The sequence below is a fragment of the Prunus persica genome, chromosome G7, assembly GCF_000346465.2.
Source record: "Prunus persica cultivar Lovell chromosome G7, Prunus_persica_NCBIv2, whole genome shotgun sequence".
Classification (NCBI taxonomy): domain Eukaryota; kingdom Viridiplantae; phylum Streptophyta; class Magnoliopsida; order Rosales; family Rosaceae; genus Prunus; species Prunus persica.
The window spans coordinates 17,720,753-17,742,999 of record NC_034015.1 but is presented as its reverse complement, the minus strand read 5'-3'; the positions used below and the strand labels follow the sequence as shown (position 1 = coordinate 17,742,999).

At 37.3% G+C, this 22,247-nt stretch overlaps 6 protein-coding genes across 8 annotated transcripts; 5 read left to right on the top strand and 1 right to left on the bottom strand.

The window, feature by feature from the left end:
* On the bottom strand, positions 258-1,420 carry LOC18770062. The gene is made up of 2 exons (XM_007202968.2): positions 1,016-1,420; positions 258-904 (listed from the first exon to the last, which is right to left on the bottom strand). The coding sequence occupies exons 1-2, from the start codon at positions 1,298-1,300 to the stop codon at positions 356-358; spliced, it is 834 nt and encodes a 277-aa protein (XP_007203030.2). The 5' UTR covers positions 1,301-1,420; the 3' UTR covers positions 258-355.
* Positions 1,799-2,537, top strand: LOC18769524. Its single transcript, XM_007202967.2, has 3 exons — positions 1,799-1,922; positions 2,040-2,131; positions 2,245-2,537. Exons 1-3 carry the CDS (start codon positions 1,876-1,878, stop codon positions 2,535-2,537), a joined length of 432 nt encoding a protein of 143 aa, XP_007203029.1. The 5' UTR covers positions 1,799-1,875.
* LOC18771588 (heterogeneous nuclear ribonucleoprotein F) lies at positions 4,092-6,251 on the top strand. Of its 2 annotated transcripts, none has more exons than XM_007202397.2 (2): positions 4,092-4,234; positions 5,191-6,163. In XM_007202397.2, the coding sequence occupies exons 1-2, from the start codon at positions 4,218-4,220 to the stop codon at positions 5,966-5,968; spliced, it is 795 nt and encodes a 264-aa protein (XP_007202459.1). In that variant the 5' UTR covers positions 4,092-4,217; the 3' UTR covers positions 5,969-6,163. The 2 variants fall into 2 exon arrangements, with proteins under 2 accessions (XP_007202459.1, XP_020423212.1); XM_020567623.1 differs by having other exon boundaries at positions 4,097-4,234; positions 5,280-6,251.
* On the top strand, positions 6,441-11,363 carry LOC18769635 (rab escort protein 1). 2 transcript variants are annotated; one of them, XR_002272404.1, is made up of 9 exons: positions 6,441-7,522; positions 7,937-8,059; positions 8,540-8,636; positions 9,016-9,054; positions 9,163-9,406; positions 9,501-9,585; positions 10,253-10,407; positions 10,753-10,833; positions 10,951-11,363. XR_002272404.1 is itself a non-coding variant. In XM_007204515.2 (9 exons), the coding sequence occupies exons 1-9, from the start codon at positions 6,801-6,803 to the stop codon at positions 11,056-11,058; spliced, it is 1,692 nt and encodes a 563-aa protein (XP_007204577.1). In that variant the 5' UTR covers positions 6,450-6,800; the 3' UTR covers positions 11,059-11,363. The 2 variants fall into 2 exon arrangements, 1 of the variants encoding a protein (XP_007204577.1); XM_007204515.2 differs by having other exon boundaries at positions 6,450-7,522; positions 10,215-10,407.
* On the top strand, positions 12,472-15,980 carry LOC18769336 (protein RKD5). The gene is made up of 5 exons (XM_007202517.2): positions 12,472-12,981; positions 13,134-13,383; positions 14,394-14,629; positions 15,010-15,227; positions 15,503-15,980. Exons 1-5 carry the CDS (start codon positions 12,912-12,914, stop codon positions 15,713-15,715), a joined length of 987 nt encoding a protein of 328 aa, XP_007202579.2. The 5' UTR covers positions 12,472-12,911; the 3' UTR covers positions 15,716-15,980.
* Positions 17,949-21,454, top strand: LOC18769186 (probable serine/threonine-protein kinase PIX13). The gene is made up of 6 exons (XM_007202195.2): positions 17,949-18,458; positions 18,648-18,994; positions 19,701-19,836; positions 19,929-20,071; positions 20,270-20,393; positions 20,765-21,454. Exons 1-6 carry the CDS (start codon positions 18,386-18,388, stop codon positions 21,184-21,186), a joined length of 1,245 nt encoding a protein of 414 aa, XP_007202257.2. The 5' UTR covers positions 17,949-18,385; the 3' UTR covers positions 21,187-21,454.

Below are 22,247 nucleotides of genomic sequence, written 5' to 3'. Positions count from 1 at the left end.
ATGGAAACAGACAGATAAAAACCTTAAACAGAGAATCACAGAGCAATAGAACATTTCGTTTGTGTAATTGGGCTGCATAGCAGCATAGCTTTTTAGGTCCATGTTCATGGAGTTCATTGTTCGTAGAATATGTAGAAATTTCACCTATGCTCAAAATCCTTTCTTTGAATTTAATTGGCATGAGGACAATCCAGTAAAATATCGCGTTGTCTTCTGTGGCATGCATCCGGCCTATTTGAGTATTTGATACCTCAAGTTAGAAAGTAACAGATAACTTTGGACATGTGACAAAAGGCTTGGATTAGATTAGAAAGCAAAGTAAAAAACAAGACAAGAAGAGAATCTTTTGGCTCAACTAAGCTGCAGTGGCAGCATGATTAAAATGCCTCAGAAAAGCTTTGGCAGATGGACGGCCAAGCATGAAGAAAGCTGCCCAAAAGTACCAGCAGCCGAGCACACTAGCCGCCACGGCAAGCCCCGGAGAATGACCTGATGCTGCATATGCCCCAGAAATGAATGCAATCGCCATGAAAATCAAGGCGGACATGGTCGAAGATAAGGACAAAACAATGGCATTCGGCCCTGGCAAATAAAAGTGCATCAGGACAGAACAAGCCGACATACACAGGGCCAGTGTATCTGTTACAACAAAAACTATCAAAGCTGCATTTCTTGCTGGACTAGCTTGGCCGCCTCCTTTTTCGCTTTCGTAATCAGCCATGGCGAATCCCGCTACGAAAGTCACAGTTGCTATCAATGTAGCCATTACCAGATGAGCTTCTTTCACTTCCTTCAATATTACATCAGCGTCTTTGCCACATTTGAACACACTGAATCCCCTGCAGCTACTACCACCTTTCTTCTCCTCCACCTCCTCCATTTCGGCTTTAGCGCTTGAGCGCTCCTGTATATATGTACGTATATAAATGCTAGGTGTACATACGGAGTTGTCTAATTATAAAAGTGCAGCTAGCTAACCTTTCTAAAGTAAACAAAAAATGCGTACTTTACATACCTTCAGTGTCGGCAGCAGAGAATCATCATCAGCTATAACAATGTGTAAAGCGTTCAAGTTTTCCTTGTTATAAACCAGTAGCTGCTCACAGCAACCAGGACAGTGCGAAAGAACTGTGTCCTTGGTTGGGGTTAACACTTGGTCAACGTGCTCTCTGTGCTGCCAAAGGGCATCAACATTGACCTCGTCTGCAGCATTGTGTACATCAAGATCCATGCCAGCTTCATGGTTTCTCCGATCTGCTTGTAGCTTGGCCTCGGCCAAATTCCAAGCCTCCATTTTCATTTTTCTGGTTCCTTGTTTCTCTTGGAAGCATGATCTATCTGAATCTACCAAACGTGAGGCCTTCTTCCAAGTCCATGTTTTGTGGACTGAATTATTGGGTAGGTGTAGGTCCTTATTTAATCAAGTGGGTCTTATATTTTATTCAAATGCAGCTTTTGCTTCCTTTTTTTTTTTGGCACGTGATGAGATTTCTACTTTTATATTTTGGGTATGGATATTTATAAGGGTAATGCTAAAGAGACTATCTATTTGTACCATATTTGTGTACTAAATGATGTGGCTATTTAGTTGGCAATGCCACATCATTAAGTGAGTTTTTAATATTTTTAATATTTTTTTTATATTTTTTTACCTTTCACTTTAAAGACTCATTTAAATCATATTATAATCATATTAAAATTAAAAAAAAATTAAAAAAAAAAAAAAAAATCTCCGCTCTCTTCTCCTACCTCCTACCTAGCCAACCCTCTCTCCCTACTCAACCCCACCTTTCAGCCACCCCTCTCCCGTCGCCCATCCTTCCCTCAGCCTCTCTCTTTATCATCATCATCAGCATCACCAATCTACAATCAACAATGGCAGTTCAAGCTCAATACCCTTCAAATATCCTCTTTCTAAACAGGTTTGCATTCTCTCCTCTGCTTCCTTGGTTTTGGATTTTTATCAGCAAACCGTATCTGCAATCTATATATCTTTCTTATCTAATTAATCCCTGCTTGGGTTTCCACTGATTCTGCAGAAACTCACAAGAAGGGCATGATTATTCCTTACAAGCACAGCCAGGAGGATATCTTGATCAATCCCACATGCTATTCAACAATGGAGGAGGAGGTGAGTCTCTTCATATCTTTTGATTACCCAATTCTGCTTTTGGGCTATAAACACCAATTCAATCAATAAAAGATTGGTTTTTTTGAATTTGGTTTTGATTGATTTGATCACAGCAGTCAATAATACTATCAATCAGCGCAAAAGAGGAAGAGAAACTTCAGCTGCCACTGAAATCTCACCTTCAATCCTTCCTTTCTCTCTGCAACAACAATCCCAACCTCCTCCTCCTCAGCTCATCGACCTCTCCCAACTTTACAGCAACAACCACGACCACAACAATCCCAATGTGGTCTCCACGGGCCTCCGTTTATCCTTTGGATGGTTGAGGGTAGGTACATGTACAAGAGTATGGCTGAGGGAAGGATGGGTGACGGGAGAGGGGTGGCTGAAAGGTGGGGTTGAGTAGGGAGAGAGGGTTGGCTGGGTAGGAGGTAGGAGAAGAGAGTAAAGATTTTTTTAATGATTTAAATGAGTCTTTAAAGTGAAAGGTAAAAAAATAAAAACTCACTTAATGATGTGGCATAACCAACTCAACAGCCACATCAGTTGGTACATAAATATGGTACAAATAGATGGTCTCCCTAGTATTACCCTATTTATAATTCTCGGGTCACCAGCAGACTTGCTAAAAGGGTCGTTTAACAAGCATAATTTATTGTTTAAAATGGATTATCAAATCCTAAGCAAGCTGGCATTTTCTTAATCTATGTCCCATTTGCCAAATCTTAAAATTTTCATTGGTTTGTAAACTGGTTCCTTTCCGCAGAGCAGATTCCAAGACTTTTGTTCAAATGTTTTTGCATTGGGGTTCGTCCAAAGATGCAGTAAAAATGCTATTACGAAAAATAAAGGTCTTTCTTTTTTAATTTTTAATTAAAATACTATAAAGATAAAAGTACCTTTTTGGTCAAAAGATAAAAGTACCTAAATATGGATAGTCGGCACGTTCATCTAACTGCTGCAGGAGACCAAACCCGAAAACGTTAAAAATTTGGCGAACCCCAAACTCGAGCTTCCTTGGGGTCGGTTTGGTTTCTGAACTTCTCATGCTTTGTGGGCTTCTCCCTCCGTTTGTTTTCTTCTGCCCGTTTTGTGGCTTTATGAAGTTACTCTTTTACCCCAATAAAGGTCTTTCTCCATTTGCAAACTAGTCCCGGAAGAATCCGTTGGTCTTGACTATTCTTATTTAATCTGATTTATGGGAATTTATCTTTTAAAAAAAATATCTATAAGGATGGGGATTCAAACTTTGGTATAAGAAGGTGGAATCGTTGCTCTAGCCAATTGATTAAACTCATGTATACTATTGTGTTTCAAGTTTTTGATTTAAGACTAAACTATGTGCCAATTGGTTTTTATTTTTATTTTTATTTTATCTTTTTAGAATTAAGAAAAGATAACATGAGTAGTTATGTTTTATAAAAATAGGATCTATTATCTGATTTTTGTTTATTTTTAATTTTTTTAATATGAAAAAAATGTGAATTACCATATTATTCTCATTTAATTAATAATTTCAATTCTTAATGTTTGAATTAACCAATGAAATTTTCTGGTATTTTAAATGTTTCACCATTCTCTGTCTTTTTCTTTGTATATATAGATTTTAAAATGTTATGCCGCGTTAATTTTTTATATATTCCAAAACTGCCCCTATAATCAATCTGGTCATTTAATTCCCACAAATTTTGGAGTCTAAAATCTCTCAATTATGACGTTCAAATAGTAGAGAACTCCCCAAAAAAAATCCCGCAAATTTGGAAATTTAAATCCAAAAACAGAAAATACACATACATCAAAATGACTTTGGATTGCATCACATGTTATTTTGGGTTGGACCCAGATCATAGTGTAGAGAGTCGGGTCAAAGCCCAAGAAACCTTTGGGCCATGAACCCAATCAAACAGTCCAAAAACAAAACAAAAACAAAAAGGAAAATATTTAAGGAGCCTCTCGATAATTTTGGTTTCTCTTTCGAACAAGCTTGGTTAGGGTTTGGTAGATAACAGTTAAATAATTCGATTTTTCAGTCGTTCCTTCTCCTTTAGAGTCGCAGCTGCCTTCGAAGACTCAAATCGTCGCAGCCATGTACGGATCGAGAGGGTAAGCCTAGTTCGATTTTGTTTGCATCTTTCAAATATCTGTGTGTTTCTTGGGATCTTCTTGTTGCTATTTTGCTTCGTTATGTTGCTAAATTTGTGATTGATTATCTTGGAACCCGATTGATGGTTTAATCTAATTCTGACGCGTCTTGGATTAAGAAAATTAAAGAGGAAAAGGAATTGGTTGATTTGATAATTTGATTTCGTGGCTCTTGTATTTTCACGTAGAATTGAGTTTTGGGAATTTTAGTTTTTGATACGTGTTTGCTTTAAATCTAAGCTAAACATAATTGGGTCTTTTTCTCATTGATCAAGTTAGTAAAATACGTAGAGCTTGGCTTGGTATTGACCATTTATGTAATTCATCAAACAAAATCCTGCAACTCTCATATGAGAAAGACAGGTGAACCGTTGCAAAGCTCATTGACTATGCAATGGTAACTCAATTTAAATAAATAAGTAAAGGGCCCATTTTACCAGTTTGGAAGTTAGGGCGAAATAGAAACTTAATCTATCTTTCAAGGACTATAAGTGTAGTTTTTTAGCCTAAAATTTACTGAATTTATGATTTTCATGAGCAGTCTGTGACATGTTGGAATGGATAGAGAAATTGATTCTATATTATTAAAAAACCTGAGAGCATATATAAACTATGTTCAATTGTGTGAATGCGAACCTAATGCTTCTGCGTGTGACATCTCATATGGTTTCTTGCGTTTGGTAGCATCAGTTGGTTGATATCTCATATCTAGGAAAAGGTGTTTTATTTTCTATGCTTTGTCATGCATCTGTGGTTATTTCTGTTTTTGTCTGTTTGATATGGGACTGGTAGATATAATTATATTTTTTAAGAATAACAAATGTAGGGTTTTAGACATTAGGTGTCAGGGAAGTGTGGGTTGGGTTTGGTTTTATTAACAGGTTGAGTGGGGGATTTTCTCTTTTTTGGGTATTAAGGGCAATGTTGGGAAGCGGGGGGGTTTCGGACGGGTACGAGGTCGGCTCAAAGAGACCAAGAATGATGGACTCGAATCCCTACTTCGCAGTGAGCAGCGGCACAAGTGGCTTTCAACCTTACAACTATGGTGGGGGTTATCAGCCCCCTGCCTTTCCTGTGGCCCGTCTCAGGGGGCTTCCTTTCAACTGCACTGATATCGACATCTTCAAGTTCTTTGCGGGACTGGATATTGTTGATGTGTTGCTGGTCAACAAGAATGGACGCTTCTCAGGAGAGGCCTTTGTAGTCTTTGCTGGACCCATGCAGGTTGAGTTTGCTCTTCATAGAGATCGTCAGAACATGGGGCGGAGGTATGTCGAAGTTTTCCGGTGCAAGAGGCAGGACTACTACAATGCTGTTGCAGCGGAGGTAAACTATGAAGGTATTTATGATAATGACTATCAAGGAAGTCCTCCTCCATCTAAATCAAAGAGGTTCAGCGACAAGGACCAAATGGAGTACACTGAGATATTGAAGATGCGCGGTCTCCCCTTCTCTGTTAAAAAATCTGAAATTCTTGATTTTTTTGGAGAATTCAAGGTTGTAGAAGATAGGGTGCATATTGCTTGCCGCCCGGATGGAAAATCTACTGGAGAGGCATATGTTGAGTTTGTTTCTGCGGAAGAGGCCAAAAAGGCAATGTGCAAGGACAAGATGACAATTGGGTCGAGGTACGTGGAGCTGTTTCCATCGACACCAGATGAAGCTAGACGGGCTGAATCCAGATCAAGGCAGTGATGATCAGAGACTGTAAACTTTTTTTATGTGAAATTTCCATTGTGGGGCTAAGACATTTTTCTCTTTAGGTTATATACAAACATTATTTGTTATCTTTTTAAATGGTTAAATTGAGGTTCATATGTGGACTAAAGGAACATGTAGGTTATCTTTACTAGCATCTGCTACCACAGTTGTTGTGGTTCTACTTTCTGTTTTGTAATTGCTTCATTTTTCTGCTTGCTTATTGAGCCGCCCGCTTAGCCATATAAGCAATCAAATTTGCTCAATGAAAGAAATTGGATGGATATGATTTCTAAGTGGCGGGTGCTGTCATAATTCCTTATTTTTCTGTGTGTAAAATTAAAGCACTAGCAAGCAAAAATCAAATTTCAAGGCAAGTGCTGTGCTGTGCTGAGCTGATCCTAAGCAAAAATCAAACTTGAAGATTATATTTGACCCCCAACTCCATAAAAGGCAAAGAAAAGGAATGCACTACTTCCTTCCAATGGGGAAGATCCTCATAGAATTTATGGAGCATTTCCTGTTTCTGAGCAGTAGAGCTCACCTGACCTGAGTTGGACTTACGATTCTAGACATTATACTAGTTGGGCTCTCTTCTGTACTTCAAGAACCAAAGAAAGAAATGGGAGTATCATTTCAAGGTCATTTTTGGCATATTGAAATTATTCATTAAACTCTCCGAGCACCGGTCTCATTTCACTTGGCCTTGCTTCTTCTTCTTCTTCTTCACCGCTGGTCGCCGTAGCTTCTTCTGCCGAGTACAGAAATTCTATTTGCTGAGAGCTCTTCCTTTACCCTCTGAAATTTCTCTCCATCCCCATCCAGTGCCATGACTGAATTACCTTCGTACCTTCCAATCGAACTTGAAACCACAACCTTTGACCTTATCGTTGTTGGGACAGGCATCCCCGAATCAGTAATCGCCGCCGCAGCCTCTGCCACCGGAAAAACCGTCCTCCACCTTGACCCAAACGACTTTTACGGCAGCCACTCTGCCTCTATTCACCTTAATGACCTCACTTCCTTCCTAAATTACCATGCTAACCTACCCTCCACCGCCGCCGCCAATACCAACTCTGCAAGTAGCAGCCATGATTTCACCGCCCTAAATCTCAGCCTCCGATCCCTATACTCCAACGTTGAGACTTCCAACTATGCCCCCGAAACAGTAGCACAACACTCCACAAAATTCAGTGTCGACCTTGGCGGGCCAAGGGTTTTTCTTTGCGCCGACAAAGCTACCGACCTTCTGATCAAATCGGGCGTAAACTCGTATTTGGATTTCAAGGGCATCGAAGCGAGCTTCATTTGGGATGGAAGTGGGAGGCTTTGTGATGTGCCGGACTCTCGATCAGCAATATTCAAAGACAAGAGCTTGAGTCTTCTAGAGAAGAACCAACTCATGAGGTTCTTCAAGCTTGTTCAGCGGCATTTGGGAGCCTCTGACGGCAATGATGAAGGGAGGGAAAGTTCGAAGATTTCAGAGGAGGATTTGGAGAGCCCCTTTGTTGAGTTCTTGAAGAAGATGCGGTTGCCGCCCAAGATAAAATTGTACAGATCGCATTGCCTTTCTCTATCTGTTAGTGACAGCACTTTTTTTTTCCCATCTCTCATTTGTCTTGATAAGATTGCTTTGCTTTACTGGGGTATTGAGTTTTCCCCATTGATTCAGTGAGCTGTTGGCGATTGAAACGTTTATAGATACCCATTAGTACTCTTTGCTGCTTGTTACATTATTTATCGTAAAAAGGAAAAAGGGAATGTTGTTTTTATTATTATTTGTAATTCTGTTGTTTTTCCTTCAAACAAAGCAAGCATTGGTTGCCCTTGTAATAGTCTACACCAACAAACGGGTCGCTGTTATCCTGAAAACTGTTTCTCAAATGAGTTATTCTGTTTGGTTTCGTCACCTCTGAGAGTTTTATTTTCGGTATTCTGAGATGTTTTTTTGTTTCTTCCATGTAGGATTATTCTGTATGCCATTTGCATGGTAGATTATGATCAAGATAACTTGGAAGTTTGTAAATCTGTGCTTAAGACCAGAGATGGGATGGAGCGGTTAGCCCTCTACCAAAATTCAATTGGCAGGTTAGTTTTGTTATTATGTTTGTACTTAACGTTTATTATATGACATTTTAGGTACTGTGTAGTACTATTGTAGTGATGCTCGACCCAGTACCTCTGTAGTATTTATACTATCAATGAGTTTATTTATTCATCCATGATCTAGGCTCAGTTTGAATATTTTGAAGAATAAGTCTTTGAGTAACAAAAATATTGATCAAACTCCACAATGTTTGATGGCAATGGTTTATGATTGTGGAGAATATGTACATCTGTCTAGAATGGGAAGCAATAAGGAAGTATGAATGGGTGGAATCCTGTCAATTTCATTGAAATTAAAATTTCAGAAAGGAGAGCTTTTCTTCTTAGATGTGTTGTATTTCTTACGTGAGCCAACTGATTTTGATGTGTCCCTTGAATCAATAGTTATGGGCCTCAAAGTTTTATAAAAGATGCTACTCAGTATGCCACAAATAGATTCTTTATCATTCTTGTTCTTCTTAGGTATGGTGCATCTGGGGCTTTGCTTTATCCTACTTATGGTCTTGGGGAGTTATCACAAGCCTTTTGCCGTCGCGCTGCTGTTAAAGGTTGCATTTATGTAAGTTTAAGCGGAAGTTTCTGTTACTTAATTTCAAGGAAAAAAGTATCCTAAAGTTGTTGGCATACTTCTTCATATATGTCCACCCTTGTTTATTTATTTATTATTGGCCTATATGTGTGGTCTTATTTAACTTTTACTCTTTTCTTTGTTGAGATTTTTGGTTCGTCCCCAACTATGTGCATTTCACAAATTGTGAATCATGTTATTTGTAAAAAGAATGGTGGGTTAGCTTAATGTTTTAGCTCTACTTATTTACTTTTATAGGAGTTGGAGTTATGTTCATGTGCATTAGTTCCTACATTCACTGGACGTATAGATAAACTTACATACATACAGTTGGAATGGTTATCCTTGTCTGAAAACTATTTTAATGCAGGTTCTGCGAATGCCAGTGACAGCTCTGCTTATGGACCAGGTATGGGCATGAGTGTACTTATTGTTTTTTCCGATGTAACATATTTATTGAAATAAATTTTTACCTGAAAGTTGCGAATTAGTTAATGTTTATCGTGGACTTTTGCAGAATAGTGGACAATACAAAGGTGTTAGATTAGCTTCAGGCGAGGATATGTTTAGTCATCAGCTGGTTTTGGATCCAACCTTCGTAGTCCCTTTGCCGCCAGCTTCATCTCCCCCAGACCTGAGAGAAAGTTTTCAAGTTTTAAGTCTGAAAGATGATAAAAGAAAGGTGGCTAGGGGAATATGTATAATTAACAGTTCCTTGAAGCCAGATATATCACAATTTTTGCTCATATATCCTCCTAGATGTAAGAATTAACTCTGGTTATGTTAGTGTGCTTTGTTGAAATTGAATAATAGAACTGAAATTGTTTGTCTCCTTTCCTCCCCTCTCCCCCCCAGCTTTGTTTCCTGAGCAGGATACTTCAATTCGGGCTCTCCAGATAGGAGGCGGCTTGGACAAACTGGCTGTTTGTCCATCAGGCATGTATGTTTATGCTAAATCTTTGAAAATAATAATTCTCTCCCTCTCTCTGCGTTGACAAAGAGATATATACACATTTTGTTTTATCTTTTATCTTGACATTCTTTTTAACCTTTTTTAATATCTTGATGGCTAAATATTTGGTAATTATGCATTACATGTACAACTTCAAGTATATGTTAGGCACATCATATCTGTTCTCCATGCTTTAGCAATGAGATCCGATAGACCAACTACCCTGAAGCAATGAAAAAGAAGCACCACTTGCCACCTACATATGTGGATTTGTAACTGTATATTTAATGAACCCAAGTTGGTTGACTTATTAAGCTCTAAAAATAAAAATGGTCAAGCCTTTGGTTTCCTGTAGTTATGATATGGAACTGCCTAAATACTTGGTCCTATTGCCTAGAAATGACTAATGTTAGGTCGCGAAGTATATCAACTTGTTAATAGTTATTGATTCTTATCTAGTCATGGTTGCTATTCTTTCTTCTTTTGGGATTGTCTTTAAAAAAAGAGTTTCCATACCGAGTATTTACCATTGTACATATGGATTAGATATTAGATACCCACCCTCACTCTATCCAGGAATCTGTTAAATTTGACTTTGTTTACCATCTCTTCTTCAGGTTTGTGTTGTACTTTTCTGGTTTATGTGATGATGCAGGACAGGGGAAAAGGTTGCTACATGCGGCCATGAATGCTCTTCTCACCCTTCCTGTTTCTGAAAGTGGTTCCGCAGCTGGTAGTGAAGACGCAGAAGTAAAACCCACCCTGCTTTGGAGCATGTTATACATTCAGGAGCTCACAACGGTGCCCATTGTATGTCTGCACAAAAGTTTGTTTCTCAGTAATTCTATGTCTTGCATTGTGATTGTTCGCTTGTTTGATGCTTTTTTGTTCTTTGCCTCCATTGATGTTTAGCAATGATGATGAGGATGATGTGTTCTCATAGATGTTTTAAATTTGAGGATGGCAATGTAATGACTTGTTCTCATCTGTGGATGATTTGAGGATCAAACTGAAAAAGGGCACATGTGATGTGGATATAATATTTACCTTTTTGGAAAGACATTGGAACCATGTTGTACTGGTTTTTGTAAATGCGACATAAATCTTGATAGAGGTATGACCTTCGATGCCTTTTCTGATTTGCATTGATTTCAGGGTCAATATGAAAATATCATCTCCACTCCGACGCTAGATGGAAATATTAACTTCAGTGATCTGATAGAATCAACAGTGGTGGTATGTCCTCTTTTAACTGGCTTAAGTTTGATAACTTTCACTATGCCTAATTACTTGTTACATATCACCTAATGTTAAGCCCTTATAAAATTTGGTGTTGGTGCTGGTACTTGACAGCTTTTCCAGAAGATGTATCCAGATGAGGTATTCTTTCCGGAGACACCCTCCTCCCCTGAGGTGCCTGAGAATTCAGAGGATGATACCGAGCTTAGTCTAGAGAACTAATGGTGGTTTGTTGGACTCAAGTCAGTGTCTGCTGTACTAGGGCATTAAGTCATCCCCTCGAATGCATTGCTGCAGGAATTTGCAGACGTCGAAATATGACTGCTAGCATCTTGTATACTAGAACAACAAGCAGGGTACTTCTTGCTTCCTATAATTTGGCAAGCATTACCCATTATCAATTGTACTGCTATTGTCCGGAGCCCTACTTTGACTTTATTGTGATATCCAAAAGGGCCAACATTTTGTGTCAAAGTTCAAAATATATTTAGTTAGCTATCTTGCCTCCAGTTACAATTGACAATTCATTTCTGACTACGTGTTTATTTTTCATCGCCATTGAATGAACGAGAACATCGTTCTAGATGCTAGCATAAGAAAATTTGGAACCAGCAATTTAGAGAATAAGAAAGGCCTTATTAGCAAATCACAAAAAAGAAACAGTGAAGTTCCGGTGAGCCCAACCGGCCCAACCGTCCAATCTCATAAAAAGGTGCGCTTCAATGGCAGTTTCTGGTTTGCTGGAAATTGCATACTACTAAAGGAGCTGAATTTAATTATTTTTATAATTCATTTGTAACGCCCTTTGTGCCACTTCTCAAACATGCCCAAAGCTAAAGGTCGTTGCTCTGGCTTTCGTGAATCGGGACCCAGTTTTCTTTTCCTTTGACACATGTGCCCCTACCGTCGCGCCACAATTTGATAATCCAACATTCTGAAGCGGAATATTCTTGGGTCATTCCAAGGTTAATTTAGTAAGTGCAAGTTTTTCCATGGTATAACAGGTAATTTAAGAGATGAATGATGCACTGTAATGTCAATTGTGTGGGTCAGAACAGTACAGAGATTGGAGTGGCAGTCTGCGTGTATTAGTAGCTGCGTGACAAAATTCAAAACCTCGGAAGTCCATTTTACAAAGTTTTCGAAGCCAATTCTGTGTCCTCTCTCTTAATGGCTAGGAGCAATTACTAACAACAAAAACAAAAAACAAAAAAGAAATTTTTTTTAGTCAAATTACCATTTAGAAAATATATTTATAATGTTAGCCAAAAGGTTTTTATTTAAGGAAGCTCTCTCAAGTTAGGCTCCAATATTTTATTGGATGAACAATATTATTTTCAAGACAATCATTGCCACGAAAATTGTTGTAGGAATCATAAACAACTAACTTAACTATGATGATTGACTTTATTTTTGTACATGTGTGAGTATGCGTTTGCATATGCACATAAATCACAATTGTCATTCTATTATATAAAAAAGTTACAATTATATTCCGTTACATAAATAATAAGATAAAAGTTCGTTTCTTGTTACGACATTGTAGGAGTTCGTTATATATTTAATAAGTTGCTAAAACTAATTATTCGTTCATGTGGTAGTCCACTTTGAATTTAGGTGAGGCATTCAGTTTTACAATTTTTGACCAAGGAAATTTTAATTCCAATGTGACATTTATATGCCATTAAACATTTTTAAAATTTTAGAAAGAAAAAAAAACTTGGAATAATGCAATAAAGATTTTGGTAATCTCTATCTAAAAAGGAAGAAAAAAAAGGTTTTTGGTCATCTAGTAACAAAATATAGAAAAAGCCAACACGAAAGAAAGTAGAGAAAAAGAAAAAAGCTTGGCTTGGCAGGACTCTAGAGAAATGGGCAAGTGAAGGTAACTGTGAAACTAATCAAAGGTCTGCAACCTGAGACCAAAAAAAAAAAAAAACTTGTTCCAAAAAGTTCAAAGCCTGGGTTTTCATTTCATCCCATTCCCTCTTTCTGCCCACGGTTTTCTTGTCACTACTTAACTGGTAATGTAGTGTTGCTTACCCCACAACCATGATATTTCTTCCTTCCTTTACATGGATTCCAGTGACTGTGAACCCCATTTGCTGAGATCTCTCTTAGTCTTCAAGAACACCATCAACCAAGGTAAGCTTATCAAAACCCAGTATTCTCAGCAATCAATTTCAGCTGGTGCTCTCCAAAGATTAGTCCTTTATTGTTCTTCTTCTTGTTGGTTTTTTCTGTTGTCTTTTAAAAAGCTTTTTTTTTTTTTTTTTTTTTGGTTGGGTTTTTGATAGAGTTGATCAGGAGCTTGCATGTGTACCGATTAGATGAGGGGAAGGAAAATGAGGTTGAGAGGGAGTTCGTGTTGTCCGCCAGTGAGCCATATGTGGAGTTACCAGCTGACCCGCTTCTTAGATTGATGAAATTTCCAGTTTCCCAAGTGCACGAAGGACATGTCAATGGTTGTTGGGTTTGCATATTTGCATTTCAGGCCAATTTTCCTCCTAATTTTACATGCATTCCTTCCATACTTTCAGTCTCCAGGTACCCAATTCAGTCTAACAAATAAAATCTGATGTTGTTTCTCTGTTTTTGCTTTCTTAAATTTGTTTGCTTTTATTTTGGTTTGGGGTGTGTCATTGTCTATGCTTTGTATTGTTAAACTTTGTAATAAAGTGGTTAATGATTTTCTTTCTGTACGTATATTTTTGAATGACTAACTTCATGTTTGGCCTGCAAAGTAGAGAGATGGTTGGATAAGAAATTTATGGTGATGCTCTCCTCATTTCTCCATGGTGACAATAGGCAGTTTCTTCGAATATCTTTGTTATGTGCAGCTTTATCTTCCTTTCCAGGCATTCCCAATCCTAGTTAAGTAGGTACAGACAAAGGAGTAAAGATACCCTTTATATAAGGTTTTAGTGTACGAGAAATTCTTACATGGAATGGGTGTATAAAACGCCCTTTCACGCCTTCACCCCTTACGTGCTGTATAGCGGGGACATTCACACCTGTTGGTTACGTGACCAGTTATTATGAGGAGGGGTCAAGTGCTCTTCACACTAGGCCATTGTATGTAAGAATTTTCGGGATTGGCTTGCAAAGATTGGAGCATGGCCAAGTGGGCCACTTTATTAGTGTTGCAACTTGCTCATAATGATTTATGCTCTTTCAAACTTAAATGAGGAGTGTTATAGAGTTTGATGTGGATCCCCTGAGGTTTTCATAGCAGTTTAACATAGATAGTATATATTTAAAATTCACCTAAAAGGAGAAAATTCCTGGATTTTAACAGAATAACTTGCTCAATTAGCATAGGACATAAAAACACTTTTATGGAAAGTATTTTCCATTTCTAAAATTTCTCTGCAAAACAATTCATCACATTTAATTGGTTGCTGAAGATATTACCCTTATTTGCTCTAGACCTAATCTCAACCCCAGCTCCAGCTACCCTACCCCACCTCTATCGAAAGTTTTGATCATTTCAAATTTCTTTGTTTTCTCTCTAGTTTTGTTCATAATTCTAACAATCTTTCCTCCCAATTGATCAGAAATCGGAAGTTGAAGTCGATTCCAGCTTTGGCTAATGATCTTCAGATGATTTTCGAGTTGAGCAACAAAAAACCATTGCAAAGGTCAGGGGAGGAAACATGCCAAGGGAGTAATGACAATAACCATCAACTAATAAGAAGTTCGCCCATACTTGATCTGGATCTTAACAGTCTTCCATGTCCTGTCCCAATGTCCGAATCGTCTGAGGATCAAGAAATTGGAAGAAGTTTACCAGGTTAGTTGCCATTGTTTTCTATCTCTATTGCCACATGAGTTGAACTTAAAAAAATATATGAGAAGACACCAAACAAATTTCTATGCATTCTTCAGTATTTTCTTCTATGGCATTGCAGTAATATGGAGCTGAATCTAGAGTTTGTCTCAGCAGAAGCTTACTTTAGAATGCTAGAACTTAAAAGTTTCATTCATTTCCATAAACTGAAGCAACTAACAAGTGATATGTTTATTTTAAATCTGACTAACATTTGCTAATATATGAGGTAGTAAAAGACTGGATCTTTCATAGAAATTGATATTCAATAATATTTTGTCTTAAAAAAATGTTCTGCTCGTTATTTAAATTTGATATCTCATAGGTTAGGTGCAAGGTTGCAGGTATTATGGAGAAGAAGAAGAAAAGGGCACCAAGTGAACATGTAGCGAATATCGCTTTATCAGATCTGGCCAAGTATTTTGATCTCCCAATTGTGGAAGCTTCGAGAAATCTGAATGTTGGACTTACAGTACTTAAAAAGAAATGTAGAGAATTTGGTATTCCTCGGTGGCCACATAGGAAAATTAAATCGCTTGATGGTCTCATTCGTGATCTTCAGGTGGGTCCTCATTTACCCTTCCTGATATGTTTTACTCACTTTTATTTTGAGTGATTATTGACATGCTTTTACTAAGTGGCACTATCAATCTCCCAAATCCAAAGAAAAAATGAGTGCCAACAAATTCACCAACATTAAAAAGATGAAAGATTATGTGTGTAATGAATGAAGTCCTTAATATGCACATTTGACATATTAGCAAATACAAGCGCACAGACGTGCATATATGGACACCTATTATCCGTGCACAGTTGTTTATAGATATGAATGTACAGGAAGAGACAGAGATTCAACAGCAGGAAAACCAGGCTGCAGCCTTGGCTGTTGCAAAGAGGCAAAGGATGTTGGAGAATGAAAAAGAAAGTATAGAGAGGAAACCCTTCTTGGAGATGAAGACCGAGACCAAGAAGTTCAGGCAAGATGTTTTCAAGAGAAGGCATAGAGCTAGACTTCTCAGAAGCCAGGGCCTATCGAACTCTGACAATTAGAACATCTGTATAAATATTAGGAGAGCTTTTGAACTCATTTCCAAATGGTAAAAACATCACTTTTGAAATTCTTGCATTGGTGTTCAAGGCCTTGAACCTCTCTTCTTTAGTTTCTGATATTTACTTTTTGGTAAACCAATGGATTTTTTCTGCAGTTTCTTACATTTATTAGTATTGTATTGTGTTTCCATGACAGTTTCATGGCATTTCCATTTCAGTTTTTTTTAGCTCATTGTATCTTCGAGTCAACGAATTTCTTGTTTGACATGTCGTAGCTTCATGTATGCTTCCATTCCATGTAAAAACACTGTAAATCTCAGTTTCTTGTTTGAAAAGCCCGAAACATGCATTCATCCCCCCTTGACGATTATCTTAAAACTTTGCTCTTTTTCCTTTTCCCTCATTCCTTGAAAATAAAAAAAGAAAGTACGGCGTACATGACATTCATATTTGAAGAACATGTCTCCGTCGTACTTGAATATCTCCCCTGAGGAGAGAAATATATAATGTTTGATGGAACCTGCCTGGAAAGAAGCTTCTTCTCCCCCAGGGGCTGTGTGCTCAAGTGTGTGGTTGCCACGTCTCGGGCCTTAGTTACCTTAACATGTGTAAAACGTGGCAGTTGCGGCTGTCTATGTTTTTTCGGCTGCTGCTGGCCATAATTGTGGCTGGGTTTGACTCACTCGGTTGAGGTGCAAGATTGCTAACCGAGGTCCGAGGATGTTTCTATCGCTTTTCTTCTTTCATATAGAAAAACAGTCTCTCAAAACATATATATACGTTTTAGGAAATTCAGAAAGACAAATCCCTTGTAATATATATTAAGGAAAATCCACGTTCAAATCCAAAAATAGATCCTCGTCAACCAAAATCCTTGAATCATTCTTTTATTATTATTTTGTTTTCTTTGGTCCTGTGCTAGAATAATTAGATCCCTCATTGAATCAAAGGGATACATTTTCTACTTGCTAACAATATGCTAGTGGAAGAGAAAGCAATCAATCGTCAACTCCCTTTCATTTTGCGTTTAATTTCATTTAATAAAAAAAGTTAAGCATGTTTCAAGTTACAATATATTTTTTCCTTCTAGATATGTTAGATGTTAGGTATGTCGCACTAGTTCATCCTAATTTATTCTGAGGAAGACTTACATAGAAAGAGTACATATATGTCACTTGATGAGGAGAATAAGTATATTAACTTATATGAATCCGTGAGAACTAAGTTTTTCTCGTTTATTTAACACGCCTAAACTTTGTTTGTGACGTATTAGATAATGTAAATATAAATTAAATTCATAAATAATGAGAAAGATATGATTGGACCGTTGGTAGGGTCATCCCCTGCTTAGGGCAAAATCAATGATGTCCTGCGAGTGAGGATTGCTCTGTTGTAAGCCACTTTTTATAAGTTCTTTTTCTTTTTTTTCTTTTTTTTTTAATAAAAATTATTTATTAAAGCCACTTTTGTAAGTTGAGTGGCCATCTATTTTGTCAACTGCATACATACATCACGTTGCCACTTCCACGTATGTACGGAGACCAAGCAAATTTTTACTTCTTGGTTTAGTGAATGAAGACTAGTAACACTTGATTCAACCTTATTGACTTATTGTATGTTTTAATTTTAATTTTGAACCCAAAGAAAAAATAGATGCAGAATTTCCAATTGCGGGACCGACATTGCTCCTATAATCAAGCAGACAAATATCAACTTGTCGTGATATTTTGTGGGTTTATAGCAGTCCACGTTTAGGTACTCTAATACAATATATCTAGTAAAACAAGATACAATATTGAATGGGTGTTCTGTTTTTGTTTCTTCTCCTAAGTCATAACATCAATATTCAAAAATTTAGAGCATTTAAGTCAATGTTAAATTTAAAAAAGACGGATAAAGATAATCATGGGTAGACTATCAGATAAGATTTTATTGTTAAAAGTACTGATTTTAAATGGTGAAACCACTCACTTATATATTGTATCTTCTATTATAAGTTTCCGACGTGGTATTTTTACATTCTTCAACAATGCATTTTTTTTTTTCTCAAATTATTAATTCAACAGGCTAGGACATGGTTATGTTTTGTGAGTACCTCTATGCAATGTAACATTGTAAATATATTAAAGGCCGATGATAAAAATGTTGCTGCTGCTGCAAGCCTTGGTAGAAAACTCTGCTGTCACGCACAGAACCTCGATGATAACAGGGCGTTGACTCTCAAAAACCGGTTAAATATCTGTTGCTACAGAGCCTACAGTTGGTGCCTGCCATTGCTAACCAAGTAAAAAGAAAAAAGGCCTGGATAAAAAAAAAATAGTTGACTAAAGGAAGGAAACAAAGGATACAATTTACAAATAAAACAAGTATGAACACTTAAAAACTGAATTGAAAGTTTTGGTCTTTTAATGGCCAGAAGAACTATCCAAAATCAGCCTGTTTAGAAATTAATAATGAAACAACCAAGTGGCTTCATGGCAACTCCCAAGAGCAGAAAGTCCAACACCCCAACTATATATAAAAGGCCAAAGCCAGCCAACGAGATGATTCCACTTCCATTCTCTTTATGCACTCTTCTTCTCCTTTTTCCCCACAACTACCATTTGCAATTTATATACTCATCTTGTTCTCAATTCACTCCAAAGAAAATTAGTTAACAAAGATTGAGTTATGGGTATTTGCTGGACATCTCCTGCTTCTCCTCCTGATCCTCATCCTAACACCAACATATCATCAACTACAGGTACAGTTTGCTTCAACATTTGAACAAAGAAATTTAAAAGGGTCATGGAAAATTTCACAAATCTCTCATTTCTTCAAGCAACATACTTGGATCCTAATATTTTAACATGCTCTTACATGGGTTGTTTCCTTAATCATCAAAATCCATACATGATTGATGCTTATTAACTCTGTGCCAATTGTTTTTCAGGGACATCTGGAAATCACAGCAGCGGCAGAAACATATTTTCAAACACAAGCAGCAGTGCAGGAAGAAGTCAATTTTCAGAGGCATCAAGCCCAAGAATGGAAGAGCCACAGCAAACCAATGGGCAGATTTTGGACTCACCCAACTTGAGATTTTTCACTTTTGCAGAGATGAAGGCTGCCACTAGGAATTTCAAGTCAGATGCAGTGCTGGGTGAGGGAGGGTTTGGGAGAGTTTTCAAAGGTTGGGTGGATGAGAAAACACTTGCACCTTCTAAGGTTGGCATCGGAATGATGGTTGCTATCAAGAAATTGAACCCAGAAAGTGTGCAAGGTTTTCAAGAGTGGCAGGTTCCGTTTTCAACTCTGATTGCATTATTGAGCATTTTTAATTTGAACCATTTGTATTTTTTATCCTATTTCTTTATCAAGACGGCAACTTTTTAAATGAACTGTCATGATTTGGCAAGGCCTTTGCCTTTAATTAGTATTATTACTGTTTTTTTCAATTTCATTGGAATTCAGCAGATGAAGATGTGGGTCCCACTTCAAAAAAAAATATTATATGTCCTTTTCCAATTGATTAAAAAGTTAGCTGTTGCGAAAGAGATAGTGAGCAAGTCATGAGGGAAAAGAATTCTACAATCATGAAGTCATGCATTGAATTAGTCATGTTACTCTTGTAATAGCATTTAACTGGAAACTTGTTTTCTTAATAATCCCTGTCCTTTGCTTTGATAATGTATTTAAATTTTCTGCTATTGCTGACCACATTAGTATGACGGCATGCTGGGACTTCAACTCATTTTCATCTGGTAAACACTTTTTTGTCTTGAGATCATTCAGCTTAAAAATCTAGTTCAGTTTAACTCATATATCCTTTAAATTCCAATCCTAGTTTGTGGTGTGATTTTAATTCCATATTTGTGACTGCCATCCTAGTTATAAAATTTGGCACATGCTGCATAACCCATTTTCTTCTTCCTGCATATTTTCAGAATTACATTGTGTTGAAACTAATTATGTTTTTTTGTTGTTGCCATGTTTGATAATGCAGTCAGAGGTGAACTTTCTAGGAAGGCTTTCTCATCCAAACCTTGTCAAGCTATTAGGATACTGTTGGGACGACAAGGAGCTTCTCCTTGTTTATGAGTTCATGCAGAAAGGAAGTTTGGAGAATCATCTTTTCAGAAGTATGAAATCAATGTGAAAACAGAGAACTTAAAAATTGAAGTTATTTGCTTGTTCAACATTTTGTTGACTCTAGAATTTCCATTTCGAGTAGGGAGCGCGGGGATTGAACCACTATCTTGGGACAGAAGGCTAAAAATAGCTATCGGAGCAGCTCGGGGCCTAGCCTTCTTACACGGTTCAGAAAAACAAATCATATACAGAGATTTCAAGGCCTCAAATATACTGCTTGATGGGGTTTGTACTCTTATTATATCTTGGCCTTTCTACCCCTCATTAGTATTATGTATTCTGCTCTATTATTTATCTACCTAAGAAGATAGGAACAATCGTAACATGTAAGAACATAGCTGCCCCCCCTTTTTTTTTTTTTTATATAAAAAATCTTCTGTACATGCACATAACATTGATCAAACACTCTTTTCTTTTCTGCAGAATTTCAATGCAAAAATTTCAGATTTTGGATTGGCGAAATTGGGGCCGGCTGGTGGAGAGTCACATGTTTCGACTAGGATTATGGGCACCTATGGCTATGCTGCTCCAGAGTACATTGCAACAGGTAATGAATCTCTAACAAAAATGAAAGCTTTTTGGAAACTTCATATATGATGCATGGTTTATAAAAATCCACTAATAATAAGATTCTTGATAAACCCTCTTTCTCACTACCAATACTTACTAGCCCTTGAGCCTTTGACTTTGAGAGTTTGGGTGCAACTACCAGGGTAAAAAGGGGTCTGATTTTGGAAACCAAACACAAAGAAACCAGAATATTTTATGTTTCGGCTAGGGGGATTGACAAATGAGACAGCTTTAAAATGCATTCTGTTATGAACATGCGTTTAAGATAAAATTAGTAAAAGAAGTCCAGCTTTATCTTCTTTTAGTATAGTAAATCCGCTGCCTAACATTCACGCCTCAAATCAACAGGTCATTTGTATGTGAAGAGCGATGTGTATGGCTTTGGAGTTGTGTTGCTTGAAATTCTGACAGGGTTACGAGCACTTGATATGAAGCGCCCTAAGGAGCAACAACAACTGGTAGAGTGGGCTAAACCACTTCTCCTTCATAAAAGAAAGCTGAAAAACATTCTGGATGTGCGGATGGAAGGTCAATATGCCTTCAAGGCAGCATTACAAGCAGCACAGATTACTCAAAAGTGCCTAGCACCGGATCCTAAAAGCCGGCCCTCCATGAAAGAAGTTGTGGAGGAATTGGAAAAGATTCAAGCAATCAAGGAGAAGCAAAAGCAATCCAGACTTGCATCTGCACAACCTACTTTTAGTTTTGGAAGCAATAAACAGTCTGTTCATCGGTCTCCGCTTCACGTTAGGTATCATGGCACTGAGTAAATGAGGTAAAATGTCAATTACATAGGAACCTGTCATCAAGACCAAGCGCTAAGGATACTGCTAGTTGGTATGTTCAGGCATCAAAATTTAAAGTGCTTGAACATTCATCTTTTTCTTTCTCTTGTCAATTTTCATGGTGATTTTTTATATTTTTGTGTAGCAATTGTTGAAATTCATAACCAATTTTGTACCTGTAGTCACCACCAGTTGTGATGAATTGGAGGATTGTTTGTTAAAACGTACAGTTTTTTTCTTTTTTGCCAAGCAATCACAAATTCACAATATTCTTTAGTCTTCAGCAGAGCACAAATCTATCAAGCTCCACCTGTCAATCAACTATTGGTTTCACACATTTTAATCATTGTTAACAACAATAATGCAATTACATGGAAATATTAAGCAGCTGGTGAGCATTTGAACTTGCAGGGTTGGTTTGTCGCCCAACCTATGCAACCACGGCACCAGATAATCCTGAAAAACGGGGGGAGAAGACAGTTCATGTTAATCGCATGCTGTTCTCGAAGATTAGTATATTAAGTTTTGTTTAAACTGGTAATATGACTTTCATAACTGCAAAGAGAATGTTCAAACGCAATTGATAAATCATGTCCTTTAATTTTATGGATCACCTTAATTTTGTTCTAATTTAAACTTTCTTAACTTAAAACATTACAAAAACATTTCACAAAATATATCTTTGTTTTCTACAATAATACAGTATTTGTATCGTATTTACGGACCACAATTATCTAATCAACAACGAATTCAGTGTGCCACGAGTCTTGAGATCTCATTTTACACATCAGTTGATCATATGATGTGACAATTTTTTAATATCAACGCATTCACGGCCATGTTTTAAAATTGTGGTGGCACTAGAATAATTATTTTTCTTTTTTAATTGAAAAAAAAACCCACAAATGACAAAGCGCGGAAGAAAATGTTAGAAAAGGGGGTGACGGAAGGACCTTTCCTTTTGGCTTCCTTTGAGTGCTTTTGTAACTTTGTAGTGTTGTGTATCTGTGTGTATGTATATGGGTGGATGCTTTTGGTTTCTCATT